Source organism: Elgaria multicarinata, chromosome 2 (genome assembly GCF_023053635.1).
Source record: "Elgaria multicarinata webbii isolate HBS135686 ecotype San Diego chromosome 2, rElgMul1.1.pri, whole genome shotgun sequence".
Taxonomy (NCBI): domain Eukaryota; kingdom Metazoa; phylum Chordata; class Lepidosauria; order Squamata; family Anguidae; genus Elgaria; species Elgaria multicarinata.
Window position 1 is genome coordinate 36,748,762 of NC_086172.1, and position 22,544 is coordinate 36,771,305.

A 22,544-nucleotide genomic window follows, 5' to 3' on the forward strand; every position below is an offset into this window, starting at 1 on the left:
TCCTAGCTTAGATTCCATTGTACTCTATTTTCTAATCCTGTTTCTATACACAGGTGTTGCAACAACTGTTACCCTCCCGTATTGTTTTTCCTCTGATCATTAGTGAATTCTTACTTTTTTGCTGGTTTATGTTGTTCCAAAGCCACAAGGTATACTTTGTGAGGCTGTTCTCTTTCTATTACAGACAGTACATTCTGGTGTAAGTCTAAGAGCGATTTCATGAAAAACCTGTAGAACCTCAGGCTGGGGGTGGGGATCTGGCTCTCTGGGGACCACTAGAAGGCCCCGCCCACTTTGCCCAATTGCTGATGGTTTCCTGGCTTTAGTGCAGTTTCTCCCCTCCCCCCATTCTGAAAGGTTAAGATACGTCTCCTAAGGCCACTGGCGGTAAGAAATTTGTTTTGGTATTTTGGCCGCCCGCACCACTGGAAAGTAGCCCCCGAGCATTGAATTTAGCTCTTGGGCTTGAAAGATTCTACACCCTGTTCTAGACCTTTCAACACAAATGCAAATCCTGTATAAGGAAAATGCTACATCCACCACAATGTATGATAGATGCCTGAGCATCTCTTTCACTACTTGTGTATATGAAGTGATGCTGGGCTGGTAACGTTTAGTGGACATAACTGCTTTCCAATATGCAAGCAATATCTTCTTGAAGTGGTCCATTTGCTATCCAGTTGGAAAAAGGATGTGATGACAGGCATTTTCTGAGTTACACACAAGATGGAAAACCCTTCCTATATTTGCACTTATATGCCTTGTAAAGGGGAACAACATACCATTTGCTTCCTGCAGAATGTAGTGACAGTGACAAAGCCACGTGCATTATCTCATTTTATTGCATATTACAGAAACTGATAGTGTGCAAATGGAATCTAGAGAGAAGAGATGAATGACTCATTGAAATGAAATCTAGTCTGCTTTCCTTAGAAACAAGTCCAATGGTAGTTGTGAAGGATGAAGAGCCCCATAACATCAATTCTGTTCCTTCTACGAGTTCATCCTGTCACTGGTGATGCTATCTTCTCTCAATTCCTTCACACCACTCTATATCTTGCTATATACGCATTCATATTCCTGTTTGCAAAAATAATATTCTGTAAACCAGTCCTTGATAACTTCCAGAACTCTGCATGGTCAGGATGACCAGTCATTTGATCCAATGTCAGGTGGAGATACTTATAAATTGAATTAATAGTGAATTGGCAGGATATGGAAAGGGGATTTGGAACGCCTACTGAAGAACTGGCTTTGGTGATAACAATAAAAATGGCATCCAGTACTGACTGCCTGGATGTCAGATGTCAGCAGATATATAAGCTGTTTTTATTTCATCAAGTATTTCTGCTGCCAGTGTTCATGAATCAGTAGTGTGTTTTGTCTTGTTGGATTTTAGGAATTTTATTAGTGGCTTTAATGTGTTTTGTACGTCATCTCAGTGTAGAGAGAAAGTGTAGTATCTAATGTTAATCCTACTTGGAGTAGTCCCATTGAAAGGAATGAGATGTAAGTTAGTCACACCTAATTTAAATCCCACTCATGTCAATGGGTCTAACTCTATGTAAGACTAACTGGATATTAGCCATGAGGTAATAATTTTTTAAATAAAATAGATGATCTGTTCTGAACACATTAGAATTAGGGCGGGAGGGTACTCAAATTCTCAGATTTATATTTCCTTTGGACATACTGCATTCAGGTCACTGTAGATATGTATGTTTATAGAAAGCCTATGTTAAAACTGCAGCATAAACTACAAAAAAGGTTTTTCTAGGGATCCAAATTTGTGCAGATGGAGCAAGAATTTAATGGACGCTGAATAACATGTTCATATACCTCACTTTCTGTGTTTCATTTTAGCCACATAAGGATTGGCAATGCAGTCCCTCATGCTAGCATTAAGTGGCTCTTGGCCATCTTTCTACAGTCCCACATATGGGATTTCAGAAACTTCTAGAGCACAGCCGATCCTGTGCCCCCTGCCCTTGAACAGGGGCCACGGGATCTGCCCATTAGCAGGGAAACCCCATGCACCTTCATGGCTCAGGGCCAAGGCTCTTGTTTCAACCGCAAACTGAATAGCGCAGTAGGGAACTCTGTTTTAGAGCCTCGGGAGTATTTCTCCTCATAATCATGACTCAAAAGATATTTTGCCTCAGATGTCATCTGGTTTCATCCATCATTTTTTAAACATAGTGCAAAAAAAAGGAAGAAAAAACCCATAGGTGGACTGAGCTGAAGACGTTTATTCCCTTGTGGATGTTTCTTGCAAGATTTTTGCTTCAGTTTCCACCTGCCTTTATCTTCAAGTTTCCCCCCACTCTGCTCTGCTGGGATTCATAACATCAATCTGCTTGCACCGCTTCAGTCTTCTCAGCCAAGCATGTCAAGCTTGTGCTTCAGGCTACATGTCTCTCTGCATGCAGACATTAATCACATTGGCACGTATGCCTCCATCTACCCAGACAGACCCCAAGTGCTATTGTAATAGCCTCTGAGGTTACAGCCCAGAGTATCTGATATCCAGTCCAGGAGCTAATACAAACCTTCCTCAGTTACGGTTCTGGATCATGAGAAGTGTGTCGTTGCTCCACCTGCCTTGATTGCCACATTGGTCTTGACCATGGTTCATTTGACCCTCCAGCTCCCATGTTTTTATGTTGTATTGCTTTTTTAATGTAGCCCATACGGCTCATCCAATAATGTCCATTTGCCTTAACACAGAGCCTCACAACTTAATGCAATGTGCCCAGAGAGGATTTTGACTTTTAAAAACGACTTTTAAACAAAGTCGAATTTATCCTAGACAAATAGCAGCTCCACCTTATATTCAGCACAGCAGTCCACTTTTGAAGCTCATGGAGGACCTTGAAAATAAGGTTGTGATATGACATTAATGTGGGGCTACTATTTAAAAGTGTGTGGGGCGGGTGGGGGAGCTTTTACGTTCCATTGGGCAGACAGAAACCAAGATGAGAAGCAGGCAAAACCACAGAAAGCCGTTAGAGAAATGCACTAATAAAACGAATTCTGTGGAGTCAGGATTTATAACTAGGGGAAATGTAATTTGCTGAGGTCAGTATGTGTAATCATCCTAATAGATATTGTATTCATAGCATTGTGAGCTGATTCACTCTTATGTTGGTCCACATTTGTTGTACTTTGATAATTATGTAGACCAGTATTATAAGTTCTGAACATCAAATAAGTATATTTCCATCTGGCAAGTACTTTTAGTGGGTGTTCTAGAGTGGTGGGTGATTTATTTATTTTTTTGGCTTTGCTCCTAAAATAAGGTGGTGTTTCTCAGTTTTGTAAACAACTCTGTGGTTTTATTTTATTTTTTTAAATAATAATAATTATATGCACAGATGATACCTGCCAAAAAAAAATACAGCTGGAAAATCACTTGTTGGGAGATGGAATCGAAAGATTTTGTAGTAAAAACTCCAGGGAAATACTTGAGCATAATTGATACGTTCTAAAAATGCACGTGCATGTTTTGAATGCATTTGTAGAATGGGCTGACGCATGTAATCATTTTTTCTGTATTTAGCCAGCAAGAGTTGACTTCCCCCCAGCGGATTTGCACATGGGATTGAGTTTATGAATAGTTCAACACCTGTCTGTGTAAAGGCCAACACAACTAGATTTGACTTATTTTTCCGAAACTTCACGCAGTACCCAACTTTACTGCTAATGTGAATTATGTTGTGCTAGCATAAATTAGTTCTAGTGCAACAGGCAACCATGCCAGCAAGTGCTACTGGTGGTGTGCTAGGGGTTGTTTATGCTAGTGCAACATAATTTACATTAGCGATAGTGTTGCATTGGCTATTGCTCACTAATTTTTATTCCTGAATTCAAAATCAAGAAAAATGGATGCCTACTGTAGAAGAATCAGACACTAAATAAAAAACCATTAGGATGGAGAAGGTGCAGAAAAGTTAACTAACACTAACACTTAATAGAAAAGTGTAATTTCAAATCAACTGGCATTGTTCAAAGTATTATAGAGAGAGTTTGTGGAATTACATTCATACCTGCTTTTTTAAACAGGAAACCATCTATTTTTAAAACACACTGTTTCGTCCTTGATCTTTAAAATGTCTCTTTTGCAGTGTCAGTTTAAAGAGGAGGACTTGGAAATTCTAAGGCCTTCTTGCCATGATTGGAAAGATTATTTCCAAGGCTTAGCAACCTCTCTTTTAGTTGAAGTTGGTAAGAATGGGTGCTTGTTACAATGGGTAGATCATTTCTGCATTTCAGGGTATGAAATGCAGGAAGCAGCAGCCAGTATGGATTTGTCCAGATTATCTCAAGCCAAAGGTATAACTGTGTTTGTACATATTATTACTTTATACAGGATGTGATAAATGTACACACATACATTAGAAATAGGCATTTCAGGGTGCCCTCCAAATATTTTGGACTATAACTCCCATCCTTACCAGCACGATCACTGGTCATACTGGTTGATAATGGGAGCTATAGTCTGCAGGGCATCTGGATGGGGAAGGCTCTGTAGTGTTTAGAGCTTTGGGCTTGAGCCAGAGAGACCTGAGTCAAAATCCCACTTAAACATGATGTGCAGTGGGTAGGCTAGTCACACGCTATCAGCCTAGCCTACTTCACAGGGTGGTTGTGAGAGAGAAAATGGGGTAACTCCCAAATATTCCATCTTAAGCACCTTGAAGGAAAGGCAAGATATAAACATGAGAAATATTATTCATACCTCACAGATTTGCTGATTGTTTTAATGATACACAATGCTAGCCATGCATTATGTCGCTGCTTTTTTGGTATATGATTTTTCACTGTAACTTTCATATTGTTTGACAAGTTTTGACAATAAACTGAAGTCTAAATGACCCTGTTCAGGTGACACACTAAGCCATGGTGCTTAAGCATTTTGATCTAAATGTTATGGTTTAGCGTGTTGTGTGAGCCATAACTTGGCGTGTTGTGTGAATAATTCCTAACCATGGGGCTACATAACCACAGATTAAATATGCTCACTAACTATTTGCTGCAAAAAGGTTAGTGGCCATGGCTTAGTGTGTGGTCTTAGTGTGTGATTTTGTAATGTGCAACTACACATACTCTGTTCTCAAATTCTATCTCAATTCTGTAATGAAAGTGGAATGCATTCCTCCCCCCAAAATGCAAAAATGTTAAAAGATCTGAATAACTTCAATATGTTAGTAAAGTATCTGAGACTATTTCAGAGGATCTTTTCTTGTGTTAGCTAAAGAAATGAGAACAAGATTAAAGTATCATGCAGATGTACATATAAATGAAAACTATTAACAGGAAAGTAGCTTCTGAAATGGCTTCTGTCTAGACTCAGTGTGTGGTGTCCGTGAATATTTTCCTTGGTTACTGGAAAGAGTAGTGATAACATAAAACAATCAGACTTTGGGTTGACGCAAGTTGGAATTTACTTCAGAAACTTTGGAAAAACTGAGAAGACCCAGATGTAACTTGAGAGAGAAATGTAGAGATCTCTAGTGAGGTAGGGGAGGAGAGAATAGACAAAAAGATTAAGAACTTGCTATGGGGACTATGTCTGATCACCTACTAAATTGATCTATAATGAATGGACAGAAGGTAGATTTCCAGATGTTTTGGAATTCAACTTCCAGCATTCCTGGCTATTGGTCAAGTTGGCAGAGGCTTATGGGAGTTGAATCCAAAACTTCTTGAAGATCTACCTTCTGCCCACCACAGACTACAATAGGTTGTTCTTAAGGCATGGTCTGAAGGGAAATTATTCAGTGACCTTGATGAAGCTAAGCAGATCAGGTTTGGTCAGTGCCTAGATGGGGGACCACCTCGTAAGCCCGTGTACACTGTTGAATTACATGATGGAAGAAAGGTGGGATATAAATGCACTAAATAAAGTAAAATACTGATGTATAACATGAATGACGGCATTATTCTACTGTGCTCTAATACTGGCTAGGGTTCATCTTGAAAAACGTTCAAAGAGGATCCAAATGCAAGGTTTGGAATATGACTTGTAAAGAAACGTTAGTCAGAACTCGTTCTCTTTTGCCACAATGCGCTTTTCTTGAAAACATCAAGAACTTCCAGACCCTTATTGGGGAAGGACCATAGCTCAGTGGTAGAGTCCATGCTTTGTATACAAAACATCCCAGGTCCAATCCAGGGGAGTCTGGGAGAAACTACTCCCTGAAATGCTGGAGAGTTGTAGCAAATCAGTGTAGACAAGGCTGAGTGAATGGATCAATGGGATGACTCCGTACAAGGAAGCGTCCTCCATTGGCTCAGTATTTTAGCCATTGTTATAAAACAAGGATCGATCAGGGATTGTTTACGTAGAACAGATCTTGCTGAAAGAAGAAAGGGTTTGACGGTAATAAGCTAAATATGTGTACAAAGACAAGATTTCGGGTCTTTGGAGGTGAATCTTCACATTACTGGAAATGGAAGGCAGCGAAGCAGTTTTGTACTGTAGCAGGACAGATGGATTGTCATGTGGCTGAGCCGGATTCATTATTCTGCTGTACTAGCTACAGATGGGTAAGGTGAGCCGAAGTTTGTTTAGAAAATGCTGGGGTGTTAGGCAGAGTACAAATTGACACTGTCCCTTAGCTGTGTTGACTCTGCAGTGCTAGTAGAAAGCACTTACTGTGGGGCTAATGTAAATAGATGAGTTAAGTATACACTAGGAGTTGATCTGCATGGTGAAAAGAGCCATTTAACCACAATTTAGAGGCCAGTGTACTTATTTTAAAAGTCTAAATGTAAGTACAGAAATTCAGCTGGTGCAGATGACCTCCTGAGTATGTTTTAAGGATGCAATCATATGCAGAGATTACCTATCTATTTAAGGGGTGGGGGACCCTATCGCATGGATGGACAGACATGCACCTTTTATTATAGATTTAAAGTCTTTCAGAACTAAATAGCAGGAGCCTCTTACCTTTGACAGACAAATGTGTGATGTGTAGCAGTTAGTCACCTTTCTAAGCAATTTCCCACTGTAGCTGAGGAGAGGACTTTTGAGTTTAAAATATGAATCGGCATATATTGTATCAATATGCCACAGGGGTATGTTCTGCTTGGAAAGGAGTTTGATGAGGTATTGGGTGGGGATTGGATGAGTGGTGGGCAGAAGGGTGGAGCTTGCAACACATGTGCTAGTTGTGAAAGGGGAGGTGATAACTAACAGGTGGGTATAAATTGGATGTGTGATTGCCAGGCATCTTAGATGTACTTAAATGATTTGTGTCAGATTCATAAGAAAATAAGAGCCCTGCTGGATCAGACCATCCATCTCATCCAGGATTTTGTTCACACAATGGCCAGCCAAGTGCCCACAGGAAACCAACAAGCAGGACATGAATGCAACAGCACCCTCCCACCCATGTTCCTCAGCAACTGGTGTATATAGGCTTACTGCCCTAGATACTGGAGGTAGCATAGAGCTATCAGGATAAGTAGCCATTGATAGCCTTCTCCAGAGATTTATCTAACCCCCTTTTAACGCCATCCAAACTGGTGGCCATCACTACATCTTGTGGCAGCAAATTCCATAGTTTAACCCTACACTGTGCGAAGAAGTCCTTCCTTTTATCTGTCCTGAATCTCTCACCAATCAGTTTCATGGGTTGACCCCGAGTTCCAGTATTATGAAAAAGGGAGAAGAATGTCTCCCTATCCACATTCTCCACACCATGCATAATTTTGTACACCTCTATCATGTCTCCCCTTACTCACCTTTTCTCCAACAATCCCAACTGTTGTAACCTTCACTCATAGGGGAGTTGTTCCAGCCCCTTGACCATTTTAGTTGCCCTTTTCTGAACTTTTTCTGACTCTACAGTATCTTTTTTAGAGGTTTGGTGATTTAACATAGAGGGTAGTTTAGCACTTAATTATTATTTTTAGTCTTGGTGATCCCCAAAAGCTTGAGGCCAGTTTTATACTTGTAACAGACTGTGGAAAATGCCATTTTGGTTTTACATTCTACCTGAAGAAAAGCATGCCTGTTTTCAACTGGTATCATGTGCATCCATTTATGAAATGTCAGGAACACTACGTGATTGTTTTCATTGAGGGCTAATCTACCTCTCCTCAAAGAGCACGTGCTGGGGTCCCAGGAGGAAGTCCTAATAATCTCCATAGAAATTTGTTCCGTTCTATTTCCAGTTCTCTAATGCATATGCCATTATCACCCCATATCTTTGAACCATACAATAGCTGGGAAATCACTTTATATTTCCAGTGCTCTAATGCATATGTCTTTATGGCCCCATATCTTTGAACCATACAATAGCTGAGAAATCACTTTAGCATAGAATATTTTTAAGGCTGGAATTATCATCTGTCCACCCTGTGTATACAATTTCAAAATAGATCCACTGATCTGCTTAGCTTTTGCAGTACTTGATTCTCTTTCCACTTTCCAGGATAAATTCCCTTCAAAGAGATTACCCAAGTAGTTAAACCTCTGGACCTGTTCTATTATATGTCGATCTATTTTCTATTTGTATTTAAGTGAGCAATGGCCAAATATTGTTGTAGATTTACTGTGATTTATCCTGAGTTTTTCCTCCTTACAGTACATTATATACCTTTTAAGAAGTTTCTTCAAGTCCAGGCAATGTAAGGTGCAATCCTATGAACGTTTAGACAGAAAAAAGGACCACAAGTCCCAGCATGTCCCAGCCAGCATTGTAGGCCATTTTTTTCAGTCTAAACATGTATAGGATTGCACCAGAACGGTACTTCTTTAATTTTTCAATCACCTTGCTTCATTCACAGAATTTTACAGAGGGGTCCAGATTATGTTGTCTTCTGCTTGTAATTTTCCTGTGTTTTCTCACTGCTTCTTCCATCTTTTTTTCCCTTCCCCACAAAAAAACAAAAACAAAACCCGACAAAAAACATTAAGGAGTAAAAAAAAAATGGAATAGCTTTCTAATGGGTAGCACTAGGAGCCCCATATCTGGAAGTCCCAAAGGATACATTAGCATACATTAGGATCTGAACTTTCCTGCCACTTATTACAGGGTGGAGGGCATGCATCCTCCATTTCCAAAATACAATGTTATTTATATAAATATGAAATCAGGTAGGTCCCAACAGGATAGGTGTCATAGAGGGATACTGCCGGCAGCTGGGAGAGATCCAGGAACTCATCGTGTGTCTGTTCTGTGGCCTGGCCTGCCACTTCTCTCCTTCCCACTTTCTTTTCTAGTAGGCTGCACACCCATAAGAGAGCCCACATGACTGTTGTGGAGGCCATTTCACATCCTCCCGTCAAGTGTCAGCTCCTGGTTTTTGAGGGCCCTTGGGCAAACCATCCTCAATGGGGTCCCTCCTTCTGCTCCTGCTCTTCATTCTCAGCATTGCTATTGCTTGTGTGCTTTGACAGGCAGAGGAGAGCCAGTGAGTAAGTTAGTGGCATCCAGCCTGGGCAGGTGAGAAGCAAGTGAACAAGTAGGTTCCAATGGTGCAAAGGAGTAAGTCTGGGTGTGGGCCCTTGGCAAGGGCCCAACAACGCCTACCTTTAACAACAACAACAACAACCTGGAGATTTCAGTGCTACCTTTGACTCCAGCCCTGTTTCTATCTCCCATCAATGCTTGATTTGCACTTTTCAACTGAGACACCACACACAGCTCGTGGTGCTGCTTCTTGTGATCTTACGGTTCTTCTTGTTCATTGTACATCTCCCTCCCTTGTAAGGTGCTTGTTCCCCTCATATTGAGCGCTGTCCACTTACAAAGCAGGTGACCCACTTCTGAGTTATGGCTCCTCCCCTAAAAACTCCTTGTAAATGCATCACTATAATTACATTGCACACAAGTTGGAAATCTCTACTAAGAACGTTAGAAGAACCCTGCTGGATCAGACCAAGGGTCCATCAAGTCCAGCACTCTGTTCACACAGTGGCCAAGCAGATGCTGACCAGAGACCCACACCAGTAAAAACAAAAACTCTGGGATCCCACACTTCCCAGATGCTGCTGTAAAACACACACACAAAAGGGGAGGGGAATCCCCCATCAATCTATTGGCAGTTCACAATACTCATGTTACACTCAAAAAAAGAAACGCCAGTGGACAAGTTTAAAAAAATAAATCCACAATAAACTTGATTCGCCATTCAATTGAGAAGGGATTGCTTTTCTGTTTTCACATCAACAGATGTTTGTGGAAACTGAGTACCAGGGCTGCAGTTGGAATGTTCCTGCCAAGTGTCAGCCTGGGGTGAATTTTTACAACCATATATATGAGCAGATTTCCGCATGGGTTTGCTGACAGACCTCTTGCAGCCCTGGCCCATTCCTGCTTCCCACAGGTTCTCTGCAAAATGCTCATGAAGTCCCTAATCGGAAATTTTGGTTTGCAGCTTGAGTCTTGGTAGGTAGTATATGGCCGTCACCTGGGATGTTGGGGAATGCATAAAGCCACATGGAAAGCTTGGGAATGAAGCTGAAGCCAACCTTACCACTCAAAACGAAACAACCCCCTTGGGCAGCTTGTTTGGTCACTGCTAGCTCAGATCCCATCAGGTTATACTTGGAGGTTGGGTTTTTGGTTTTTTTGCCCCAATGTGCATCACCTTACACTTGCTTACATTGAACTGCATCTGCCATTTGGATGCCCAGTCTTCCAGCTTGGAGAGATCCCTTTGGAGCTCTTCACAATCCCTTTGTGTTTTAACAACCTTAAATAATTTGGTGTCATCGGCAAACTTGGTCACTCCTAATTCCAGATTATTTAGGAGTAAGTTGAAAAGAATTGGTCCCAATATTGATCCCTGTGGGACTCCACTATTTACTTCCCTCCATTGGGAGAATTTACTACTTATTCCTATTCTTTGCTTTCTGTTCTCTAACCAGTTACTGATCCATTAGAGGACCCTCCTCTTATTCCATGACTGCTAAGTTTGTTCAGGAGTCTTTGGTGGGGGGCTTCTACAGCAGGACCTGCCCTTCTATATGCTTACTTTGTCTTTAATAATGCTTTCAACCACTTTACCTGGAACAGATGTCAAGCTAACCGGCCTGTAATTTCCTGGATCTCCCTTGGATCACTTTTTGAAAATTGGTGTTACGTCGGCCATCTTCCAGTCCTCTGGTACAGAGGCTGAGCTTAAGGACATGTTGCATATTTTTGTGAGGACCGCAATTTCATATTTGAGTTCTTTGAGAACTCTAGAATGGATACCATCTGGGCCTGGTGTTTTGTTTTCAGTTTGTCAATAAGGTTGAGAACTTCATCTTTTGTCACCGCTGGATCAGTTCCTCAGACTCCCTTCCTGAAAAATCAGTTCAGGCACAGGCATCTGTCCTGCAGTTGGATCGCTGGATGACAATGGAGTTAAGGGAGTACTAAAGGACAGGGAAATTGCAGAGAAGCTGAATGGGGGATGATAGCACTTTCCTAGCACTACATTAGTTTTGGGGCCCTGCATTGTCACCCACAGCACTTCCGTGGAAGAGTCTTCCCCGTTTAGGTGCTCTAGTCTACTTGACACAATGCCCTTTGACGTACAGAGCAACACCACCCCTGGTATGCCCTTCCTTGTCCTTCCTATAAAGTTTGTATCCAGGGATGACTTTACCCCACTGGTTCTCTCCATTCTACCAGGTTTCTATCCAGGTTCTCCTTTAAAACCAAGCATCCACTGGTTCTCTCCATTCTACCAGGTTTCTATCCAGGTTCTCCTTTAAAACCAAGCACTCCAATTCTCCCATTTTGGCTCGGAGGCTTCTAGCATTTGCCTAGAAACACCTATACACAGTTTCCCTCCCCAGATGTCTCTGCCATATAAGTTGAATCTTCTGTGATTTAACCATTGCACACTTTCTCCCAAAGTACAATTATGAGGGCATTTATGGAACACTCACCAGGACCAAGAGAGAAATCTTGTAATTGTGTAAAGAAAGAGCTACAGGCAGTAATCCAGTTTGTCCATATTTAAATATGATTCAGAGAAAGATGAGGGCAGCAACCTTTTGCACAATTATCCAGGATGTCCCACTGCACTCAGTGAGATGTAATTAGGAGTAAATGATGCATAAGATCAAGCTGCTGCACTCCTGAGCATACTTACTAGGAAACAAAGCTGCAGTCTAATACACACCTGGGCGTAAGCCTAATTGAAAACAATGGAATTTACATCTGGGTACACCTGAACAGGATTGCACGGTATCTTCCACTGAAATCCAGGGCACTTCCTTCCAAGTGAACAGGTTTGGGATTGAAGTGTAAAAAAATTCACATACACAAATCACACTTGCACATATCAATTATCTTTGAAACGAATTTTCTTTCAGTCCTTGGGAATAAGTGAGTATCTTCCCCACTAGGAATTATGAACTCTTCGTGTACATCTCAATGGAAATACATGTATGTATTAATTTCCAGAGTGGAAGCCATATTAGTCTGTTGCAGCAAAAACAATGTGTCTTATGGGACCGCAGAGCCTTAAGACATTTATTACCGCATAAGCTTTTGTAGACTACTTCATCATATGTATGAAGCATTATCCTTGGAAGTCAAGATAACACTTGATGCATCTCATGAAGTAGGACCATCATCCACGAAAGCTTATGTGCCATAGTAAATGTATTAGTCTTTCAGGTGCCACAAGATTTTTATGTTTGTGTGTGTGTGTGTGTGTGTGTGTGTGTGTGTGTAAAATATTATATACACACACACACTCCTAACTTTTGTCTCCAAGCCAAATCAAAGAACATTGCATACCCTTGGAATGGAAAAGCGCAGAGAGTACCGTTTTTCTCTCAGCATGATTAGATGAGAGAAAGAACTGGGCGAAAAACAAAGGCATATTTCAAGGGTGGAGAGCAAAGGTGATTTCCTGTTGTGTTACTTCTCTCTCTCTCTCCCTGAGAGTTTTGCTGCCTTCCTATGCTTTTAGTTTCCAACTTCTACTCCGCCTCAGTAGAACGGGACTCGGGTGCCTCCGTAGGTCACTTCATTTTCTGCCATGCCCTGAAAAGGAGATTAGAGGGAAGCAAAAAAAAAGGGGGGTGGAAGAGATGGGGTGGGGGGGAGAGAGAGAGGAGAGAGTGGATGATGGTGGTGATGGTGAGAGAGAATCTGCTTTCTATTTTCTCCTGTAGATTAAATGCATCTGGATCCCTGTGGAAAGAGCTTCCTTTGGCCACTGTGGTGCAAGTTTTCCCAGAGATATTTCTATGGGGGAAGGGGGAAAGAGGGGGGGGCAGCACAATGAAAAAGGCTTCTCTCCTTGCAGAGAGCGGCTGCCGTTGTTTAGACAGAGAGAGCCTATAAGCAACTTTTGTTGTTGGGAGAAAGAAAAGGGAAAAAAAGAGAAAGGCAGGAAGGACGTTCATAAAGAACGGTATAAGCAGAAAAGGGACGGCTGATGAGGGCGGAGAGGAACACCTCCAGTTTTCTCACTTGCGGTATTTGTGGATGGATGGAGAGCGAGCAAGAGCATGTTTCTTACAATAAATAACACTCCAGCCGGTTCTTTACCTCCTGTCTTTTAGATTTATGCCTATTTAGTGGCGTGGGTGTCCTGTCCGCCACCTCGGAGTTCCAAGACACTTTACAATGGTTTTCCTTATTTTGGGTTGTTATTATTATTTTTAATTGCAGATCCAGAAGCTATAAAGAACGAGCTTGGTGGGGAGAGAAAGGTTGCAGCTTTCCAGAGGGATCAGCAGCAGGGGCGTGGCTAGGGACAAACAGTGTCTTATATTGATGGAAGTTAATGCAGCCTCAGGTCATCTAGTTTGTCTCCCTCCCCCTTCCCCCTCCTCCTCCCAGACCCCCCACCCCCCGCAACCCCTTCTCTTGCCTTCCTTGGAAATGAAAAGGGAGGAGGGAACAGAGGGGGATAAGGAGAGCGGCAGCTCTCGGCGGAGAGGAGGAGGAGCTGGGACGCTGTGGCCAGGAGGTGGGAAAGTGGAGAAGGCGCTGGATCTGGCCACACAGAAGCGAAGCCGGTCTTGCCCGTCCAGCCGACGGCAACAGCAGACCCGGAGGGATCTGGGAGCAGCGCGGCTCCCGGCCGCCCCGCGAAGAAACTTCCACTTTCTTGACCGCCCCCTCCCCGCCCCCCGCGGCGTAAAACTTCCCCAAGCACCGTTAACGCAGCAGGCGCCTTCCTAGGTGGGGGGCGCCCCCCAGGTGGCCTTCCCGGGCGACGCCTGGCTGCGATCCGAGCCCGCCCGTCCCCCACCCGGCCGCACTTGCCTCTCCGCAGCCCCCTCCCCAAGACCGCTGAGCGCCGCCGCCCGCTCGCCCGCCCGCCCGGGATCCGCCCGAGGAAGAAGGCGCCCCCCGGGGAGTGGGGAAGCGGCAGCAGGAGGAAGAGGAACCCCGAGGAGGCGCGCGGGGCAAGGAAGGGGAGGGGGCGATGTCGCGACTGGGCTGCGGGGCGATGGTTCCTCCGCCCGCCTTGCTGGTGGCCCTGGCCGCCGGGCTGCTGGCGAGCTGGGCGCCGGCGGCGCAGGGCGCGGCGTGCGAGCCGGTGCGCATCCCGCTCTGCAAGTCGCTGCCCTGGAACATGACCAAGATGCCCAACCACCTGCACCACAGCACGCAGGCCAACGCCATCCTGGCCATCGAGCAGTTCGAAGGGCTGCTGGGCATCCGCTGCAGCGCCGACCTGCTCTTCTTCCTGTGCGCCATGTACGCGCCCATCTGCACCATCGACTTCCAGCACGAGCCCATCAAGCCCTGCAAGTCCGTGTGCGAGCGGGCCCGCGCCGGCTGCGAGCCCGTCCTCATCAAGTACGGCCACGCCTGGCCCGAGAGCCTGGCCTGCGGCGAGCTGCCCGTCTACGACCGAGGCGTCTGCATCTCCCCGGAGGCCATCGTCACTGCCGAGGGATCCGGTGAGTTGCCGCCCACCCCCCTTCCCATGACACTGGTCTCAGCACCACCACCCCCGCTCTCCAAGACCTCGGCACGTCCCTCCCCGTCTGAAATCAAGCCACCCTCCCTCAACCAGGCGCCCTCCCTACATGTTGCACTACAACGCCCAGCATCCCCATCCGACCGGTCGTGATGGGAGTTGTGGTGCAAAGTGTACGGAGGGCACCTAGATGTGTAGAGCTGTTCTAAGCCTTCTGCTGCTCCCCCGCCCCTCCATATTCCTAAGTATCCCTTCTCCCCAAAGATGATCCTTCCCTCAGCTAAAAAAACCCTTTTCCCTCCACTCTCTCTGGGCTCTTCAAGCTCCAACTTCTAAGTCTGTCAGTCTCTCCTGTCCTCCATCCCCGACCCTCAGTGGGTCCCTGCCTTCTCTTCTCCAATTAGCCATCACTTTACTTCATCGCAAGGTAAATGCCTGCCAATCCTTCTGCTTTTCCAAGTCATCATTTCCCTGTCTTCACACAATTTAAACAGTGATCCATCTTTCGATTTGGCAGCCCCAACCCAACAATTGCCAAGCCTGTCAACTTCATCCCCTCCACATTATTCTCTCCCCAGTTAATCCTCTTTGATCCCAGCGATCAGTCACCTTGTCCCATCTTCTCATCACTCTCCTACCCCCCCCCCCCCGCCAATCTCCCCTCATCTTCTCTGATCCCCCTCTCTGTGAACCTTCTCATTCTTAGCTGGCTTGGCAGAAGGCTGTTTGTCCACCACCTGCTTTTCTGATAACTTCTATTACCTGATTTTGGGAAGCCACAACTCCAGCTTCTCTAAAGCCCACAAAATAACCTCACCTGAGATGACCCTGCCTCCTACCCATTCCATAGAAGCCATACCCAATCCACTTCGAAGCCTGCCAACCTCGTCTAGTCTTCATGAGCTCTTTTTCTGGCTATCTTCTCACCAATATTAAAGCGTGTCAGCTATTCTTGAAGTGTTGAAGGTTTGCTTCTTGTCTGGACTGGGGCTTGCATTACATTCTGTGTGATATGAGGAAGCTGCAGTGCAGGCGAAGTGTCTGGAACTGAGCTGTTTGCTGGAGAATACAACATTCCCCCCCCTCCCGGTTGTCTCTCATTTCTCATTGGAGATAACAGCATGGATTTCTCTAGGATTGGGGCTTGCCCTCCAGGCCTTGCCCCCTAGAAGAACTTGGAAGGTGGCAGGTTGGATTAGGCCTGCAGGCTGGAGGTTGCCTTCCCTTGTTTGATGGAAAGGGCTTTCCGGGATCAGACCAAGAGCCCATGTAGACCAGTATCCTGTACCAACACTGGCCAGCCAGAGGCTACTGGGAAACCCACAGTAACCCTTTACTGCTGTTTGGCCTCCAGGGGAAATTCTGCCTTTCAATCTGGAGGTTCCATTTGATAGTATCCTCCATAAACATTGCCTAGTCCTGTTTTAAAGCCGTGGACATCATCAGCTTGGGGTGATGCCAGAAAGAAGTTATGTGCTGTGTGAAGAAGCACTTTCGTTTGCCTGTTCCTGAATCTTTCATTAGATCACTCTGGGCTCTAGTATTATGGGAGAAGGACAGATCCCCCCCCCATATTTTCTCCTTACTATTAATAAAGCTATTTATATCATTATAAGGTTGAAATGCTTTAGCCCACTCTTCCTCAAACTAGTGCTGGGCTTCAATTCCCATCGCCCCAGCCAGCATAGCCATAATGGGAGTTGTAGTCCAACACTTCTGGAGGACACCCGTTTGAGGAAGACCATATAAGCCCTTCTGCACAGAGTAGGTGCTCTAACCTTTGATCATTTTGGTTTTTTTTGTCTGCACGTTCTCCAGTCTATGCAGTCCTTTTTGAGTTTATATAGCTCCAAACAATGGCTGTTTCTTAAAATTATGTATTCTCAGCAGTCATCTTCACTGACTGTAGTAAACCTGGATCCTCTATGAACCTCCTGAGTCCCAGCGCCCCCTCAGCCTTCTTTTTTCATTACATTACATTTTCCTCGCTTACATTCCTTGCAGCCTGCCTTGAATATCTAAGGTGCTTCCAGAGGGGTTCTAGCGCTAACAGCCAGGCAGCATTATGTAGCTCTCCTGTTTTTTTTTTCCTTAGCACATTTTCCACAGTAAGAAAATAGATGGGAGAAGCAGTGGGAAAACACAGGAAGGCATGATGGTGCTGTCTGGACCCCCTGTTAAATTCTGTGCCTGAAATGGCATGATAAAAGCCTCATGTGGAAGCCCTGCTGGTCTACACAAATAGCAAGTCCCATGGTAAAATTGTTCTTGGATGGTACCACTTCAGATCCAGCTTGGGGATCGTATACCTCAGAGGTGAGCAGACTTCAGGCTTGTGGGATCTGCTTTGCCTTTTCACTAGAATCGCCAGATCCACTAACTGGAGCCAGGAGCAAAAGACATAACTTCGAATTAAAGAATCCTCAGCCTAGAAATTTGCTTTGAGTACTAGAACTAAACTCTCACACAGAAATCCAACTAAGTCTCTCTCTCTCTCTCTCTCTCTCTCTCTCTCTCTCTCTCTCTCTCACACACACACACACACACACACACACACACACACACTCTTCAATTCAGTCAATTTGTTGTTACAATTTTTAAACAATTGGGAGTCAAAAATCCTTACCACTGTTTTTCAAATCAACTAGGGATCTAACACTGGATCCTGCTGGCCCTGTTCAGAAGACACATTAAACCCTAAAGCCTTAACCACCGTGGTTTAAGATGTCTTCTGAGCAGGGCTGCTGTAACTCCTGCCCATCGCTGGATAATTAAATCGCAAATAAACTTCCCTTCACATAGAAAACTGGATGCCAAGGGTAAAGGTTCTAGCCATGACTTGCCAATTTTCTACCTGCAGGTTTATTTGCTTTTAACTTTGTGGGGGAACATCACCATATGCAATCTAAAGTGTCTGTGTCCCAAGAACTGTAAACCAGTTCCTAAGTCACACCATAGTCTACATTTTTTTGCTCCCACCTAGCACCCTCCACAAATCCCTTTGTAAACTCAGTGGAGGTCAGGCAATCGTTGATGATCTAAGCTCAGAGACGCCTCGATGGGGCTTGTGACTCTAAATGGAATGTGCGTCAAATCCAAAGGTGGCTTTTCATAACCAATTATTAACCTACCGTTCAGAGCGCTGAGCAAAAGCATGTGACGCTCCTGCCCCATCCGCTTTCCCAGATCCCTCCTTAGAAATAGAGAGCATCCTGGTGAGGTAGCAATGTGGAGCTGAAAAGTGAGGGTGGCAGGCAGAGAAAGGGTCAAGCACTCTCCCCACCCCCTCACTGCTTTTCTGGTCACGTTTCCCTCCCCTGAACTGTTGTTGTTTAAAGAAAAGGGGTTTTTTTTTGGTTGGGGGTGAATTCCACAAATTTCTTGTGAAATCTAGTCTGTCCCACAACTTAAGAATTAATAGATCCTGGATTTTTTTTCCCTTTAGTCTCAGTCTTCTGTCTAGTGCCAGCAGCATGAAACCCCACCCCCATGTAATATATTAGGGGATTTATGGGTGAGGAATTTATTTATTTATTTATTGCATTTCTATACCGCCCAATAGCTGAAGCTCTCTGGGCGGTTCACAAAAATCAAAACCATTCAAAGTATAAAACAACAATATAAAATACAATACAAAAGCACAACCAGGATAAAATGTAGAGTTTAGGCGTATAGCAGAGGACAGTGTATTAAAAAAAGAAATCAGACAAAAAGGGTCAAAGCAATGCTGGAGAGGGGAAACTCCTTTGAAGCAAGCAGAAAAGAAATAAAACAAAGCAAATATTAAAGAATTGGTGGGACATCGCTGCAATGTGGAGGGCTAGCTGGTATCTTCTGTGATGGGGAGCTGTGGTGCTTGTAAGCAGTGATGTTATGGGCCACTATTCAATACCTGTTGGGCTCATGCAACTTTTCACCCTTCAAGACAGTGTGATGCAGTAGTTATGGAGGTGAACTAAGACTGGGGTGATCCAGGTTCAAATTCCCATTCAGCCATCACTAGGTGACCTTCGGCCTGGCACTATCTCTCAGCCTAACATACTTGACAGTGTTGTTGTGAAAATGAAATGGTGGTCAGTGACTCATGTACACCACTTTGAATTCCTTGGAAGAAAGGTGGGATGTACTTGTTATAAACGAGTAAAATAAAATACATCCCAGTATTGCAGTTGATGTGCTAGTTCCGGGAGTGAGGGTGAGGGTGAGGGAACCATGGTTTTCACATCACTAACATCTCAGTGTTTGAGTTCCGGGGAAATCATGACGTTTCCATGCTAATCTGAAAAAGGATGTAAGAAACAATGGTTAGTTATTTGCTGAGAGAAATCATCTGGAGAGGTACCTAATTTCTCTCCTACCACCACTAAAGCTGAAATCTCATTGCCTTGATTCCTTACTAGTGCTATGTGGCTTGGGGCAGAGGCTCATGGAGCACAAGAACCCCTACTGTGGTCCAGAGGCAGGGCTGTGACCCAGGGAATGACATCTTCCTCCTTTGCTCAATGGCTGTGATGCCGAAACCACCACGGCTGGAATGGGCAGGTAGGGTGGTTTTACTACGGCACGTCAGTAGCAAGGGAACCAGCAAGAATTCTCAGTTCTCCCACAGCAAAGCAGCATCATAAGAGCTCAGCATCAGATCCTGTCCTCCTACTGCAACCAGCCCAGCCTGGTGCTCACCAGACGTTTCGGACTGCAGCTGCTATTATCCCCAGCCAGAATACCTAGTGATCCATGTTAGCTAGGGATGAGGGAAACTGATAGAGGCAGTAGGACAGCTTTCCCCAACCTGGTGCCCTCCAGTTGGGGCAGTATCCAATACTGCCGCTCAGCCTCCACCAGTTCCGTTGCACTCACGGGACCTGCTGTTTGCAAAGTGAGGAATTTCTTTTTAATTAAAAATTTATTGTGAATATCAACAAAAAGAACAGAAAAAACATCGTGAAAACGAAAGGGGGGAAAACCCATACATGGCATATATACACAGGTTTATCATCATTTCCATCATGTGTACCATCCCCCCCCCCCCCAAAAGCAGCAAAGTGAAGAATTTGTGGTTATAAAATTAACCCTGGAAACAAGTACAAACACTTGTTTCCGGAATGGGCATCTTCAGTAGAGCTCACTCCTGTGAGTTCTGCTGATCTGTGCCCTTATGGAAAGGAGTGTTTCCATTCATTTTGGATTACATCAGGAACCACTAGGTCCCCAATGCGCTAGTGGCAGGTCTTGCTGGTGCATGGGCAGAATTAGCTACTTCCCCTGGACTGCAACTCCTGTCATCTCCCAACCATCATAGTCTTGTTGTCACCTACCCAAGGAACAAGAAGAAAGAGGTAGATTAGGTCTCTCTCCTTGCTTTTCCTTTGATCTTTAAACTGGCCTTTCAAGTGAGACTCTCCTCCCCAGATGCTAGGGGGATGGTACCAGAAATACACTGGGCTTCTCCACATTAGGCAAAAAATCCCACAGCCTTACCAGGGCTTTGTCTTCCGGATTCTTTGCGGATTTAACGATCGGCACAATACACGCGGTCCCCCCTTGTTTATGCCACTTCCTTTCCATATGTTTCAATTATACCGCCCGCGGATGGCGCTGTTTTATTGCGTGATTTTGATTTATTACAGCATTTTCGGAATTTTATATAATCATGGATTCCCGCATGAAAACAGCAGGACAGGCATCGGCGATTGATGATGTCATGAAAATGGCCTGCAAACTTCCATGAGTGACCAATCATGAGCCTGTAATAAATCGCTTGTGAGGAGAACCTCATTGTGAGCAAAGAGAGCGAGATTGCAGTTTTATCACCCTTTGCATTTAATGTTGTCTTTGAAACAAAAGGACTGGCTAAAATGGATCAAATAAAATTTATAGGCTTGAAACCATACAGATTACAGAATACTTCAATCTCGAGTCATCGCAGATAGGAAAAGATTACTAACTTTTCTCATCAAAGCGCTCATAGACTACTTATTGCCCTGAGTGTTTGCTCTTCACATTGATACAACAATAGAGCAAAGGCTTTGTAGTAAGACTTTTGAATTTTGCAATCTGGATATCCGTTTGTTTCAGTTCAGGGTATCAGACTGAGAGAGATTGAGCTCAAGGAGCGGTTTTTTGACACCTAATGGAGAAAGGTAGCTGTTGGCCAGTTTGGGTCCATATTCAGATCAGGCTCCTAGAGGATTGAAAGGGCAGTTAGGGATCAGGCAATTGTACACCATGTTGGTTGTAGCCATTGCAAAAAGGATCCTGGTTATAATACACTTGGAATGGTAAGTCCCGTTGGGCAGAGCCAGCTATGGCTGGAAATTCCATTTGGTAATTTTTAATGAGCTGGGAATAGGCCTTTCAGGAGCCCACTCACAGAGCAATAGGCTCATCGTGGGGGCAAACATTTCTCTTTAGCTACTGCCCCTGCATGTTGAAATGTTTAGCGTGGTGTTGGAAGCTTCCAGCAAACAGGCCCTCCTGTGAGTCTTGTGGTAGCCCGGTTGGGGAACAGGGCTAGTGGAAGCCCTCAGGAAAGTGCTGTTTGATGGAGCTCCTTCTATGTGGTTGCGGGCTTCCTTAGTGACAGAAGTGGTGGGCAGCCATTAAAATTCCCCTTAATACCCTGGACTAACACAATATGGCCATAGCTAGACAGGGCAAAATCCTGGGATTGTCCCTGTGTGTTCACATGATGCACAGGGGATCCTGGGATCAGGGAGGGATGATCCCTCCCTTGCCCTGGGATCTAGCCCTCCCCTTTAGGCCCACTTTTTCCACAGTCTTGGGCTGAGCCCAAGACCGCAGAACATGTGGCTGGGCACCACAGTTTGTCCTGGCTTTTTGTGGTTACTTGCGAGGAGCTGGGACCCGTGCACAGGGCACAGAGCTCTTCAGGAGCACTGCGCCCATGGGGGGTGGGGTGGGGGGAGCGAAGAATTTTTTTTAAAAAAAAACAAAAACACTTACCTTTTGTGCATCAGTGCTCGTGCGCTGCTGGCTCTTTAAGAAAATTAAAAAATGGCAGGTGCGACAAGCTCTTCACCCCTCTGTCGTGGACTAACAGGTAGATCTAGCTAAGGCCTAAATGTCTGCTTGCTGCCGCAGGGTCAGCCCACAACCAGGGCTCAATGGTGGGTATCAGTCTCAGCCTGCTCCCTGGAGACTTTATACTATTGGTTTGTTTTTAACTCGGGGAGCATCGCTAGGACGCAAACGAACAGCCTCTTTGGTGTACGCTACCAATTTTCAACTGTTCTGCTTTCAGGAAGCCCTTCCCTCGTAGACCTGTTTGCTGAGAAACTGCTTGAAACCCAGCTGTGTTGACAGTTGGCCTGGTACTACATGGTGTGACACAAGCAGAGTGATGTTATGCCTCCTTAAGTGCCATTAAAAAGAATGGGCCGTGAGCACCGAAATAAGTGCCACCGATTTAAGTGGGACTTAACTGTGCCTAATCTCTAGACTTCACCAAGTGCCTGAGATCCAGAGTCCTGCACACAAGATCTTCCCCCATGCAGTATTTGGTTGTCCTTTTTCACCTGCCAAGCCCGTAAACCATCTTTTAAATTAAAAAATGGTTTGCAGGGAGGCCAGCCCTGCGCAGGGCTAAAATGTAGAGGGAGATGTGGGTGTGCATGTAAGCCCCACTC

General features: G+C 44.7%; 1 protein-coding gene across 1 annotated transcript in view; it reads left to right on the forward strand.

Annotated features, from left to right (window-relative positions):
- Window positions 1-14,397: 14,397 nt before the first annotated feature.
- The window catches only part of FRZB (frizzled related protein), a 44,528-nt gene continuing 36,381 nt past the window's right edge, over window positions 14,398-22,544 (forward strand). Inside the window, exon 1 of the mRNA XM_063118299.1 lies at window positions 14,398-14,878. Coding sequence (XP_062974369.1) covers window positions 14,398-14,878 — 481 coding nt within the window. The remainder of the gene's footprint in view (window positions 14,879-22,544) is intronic.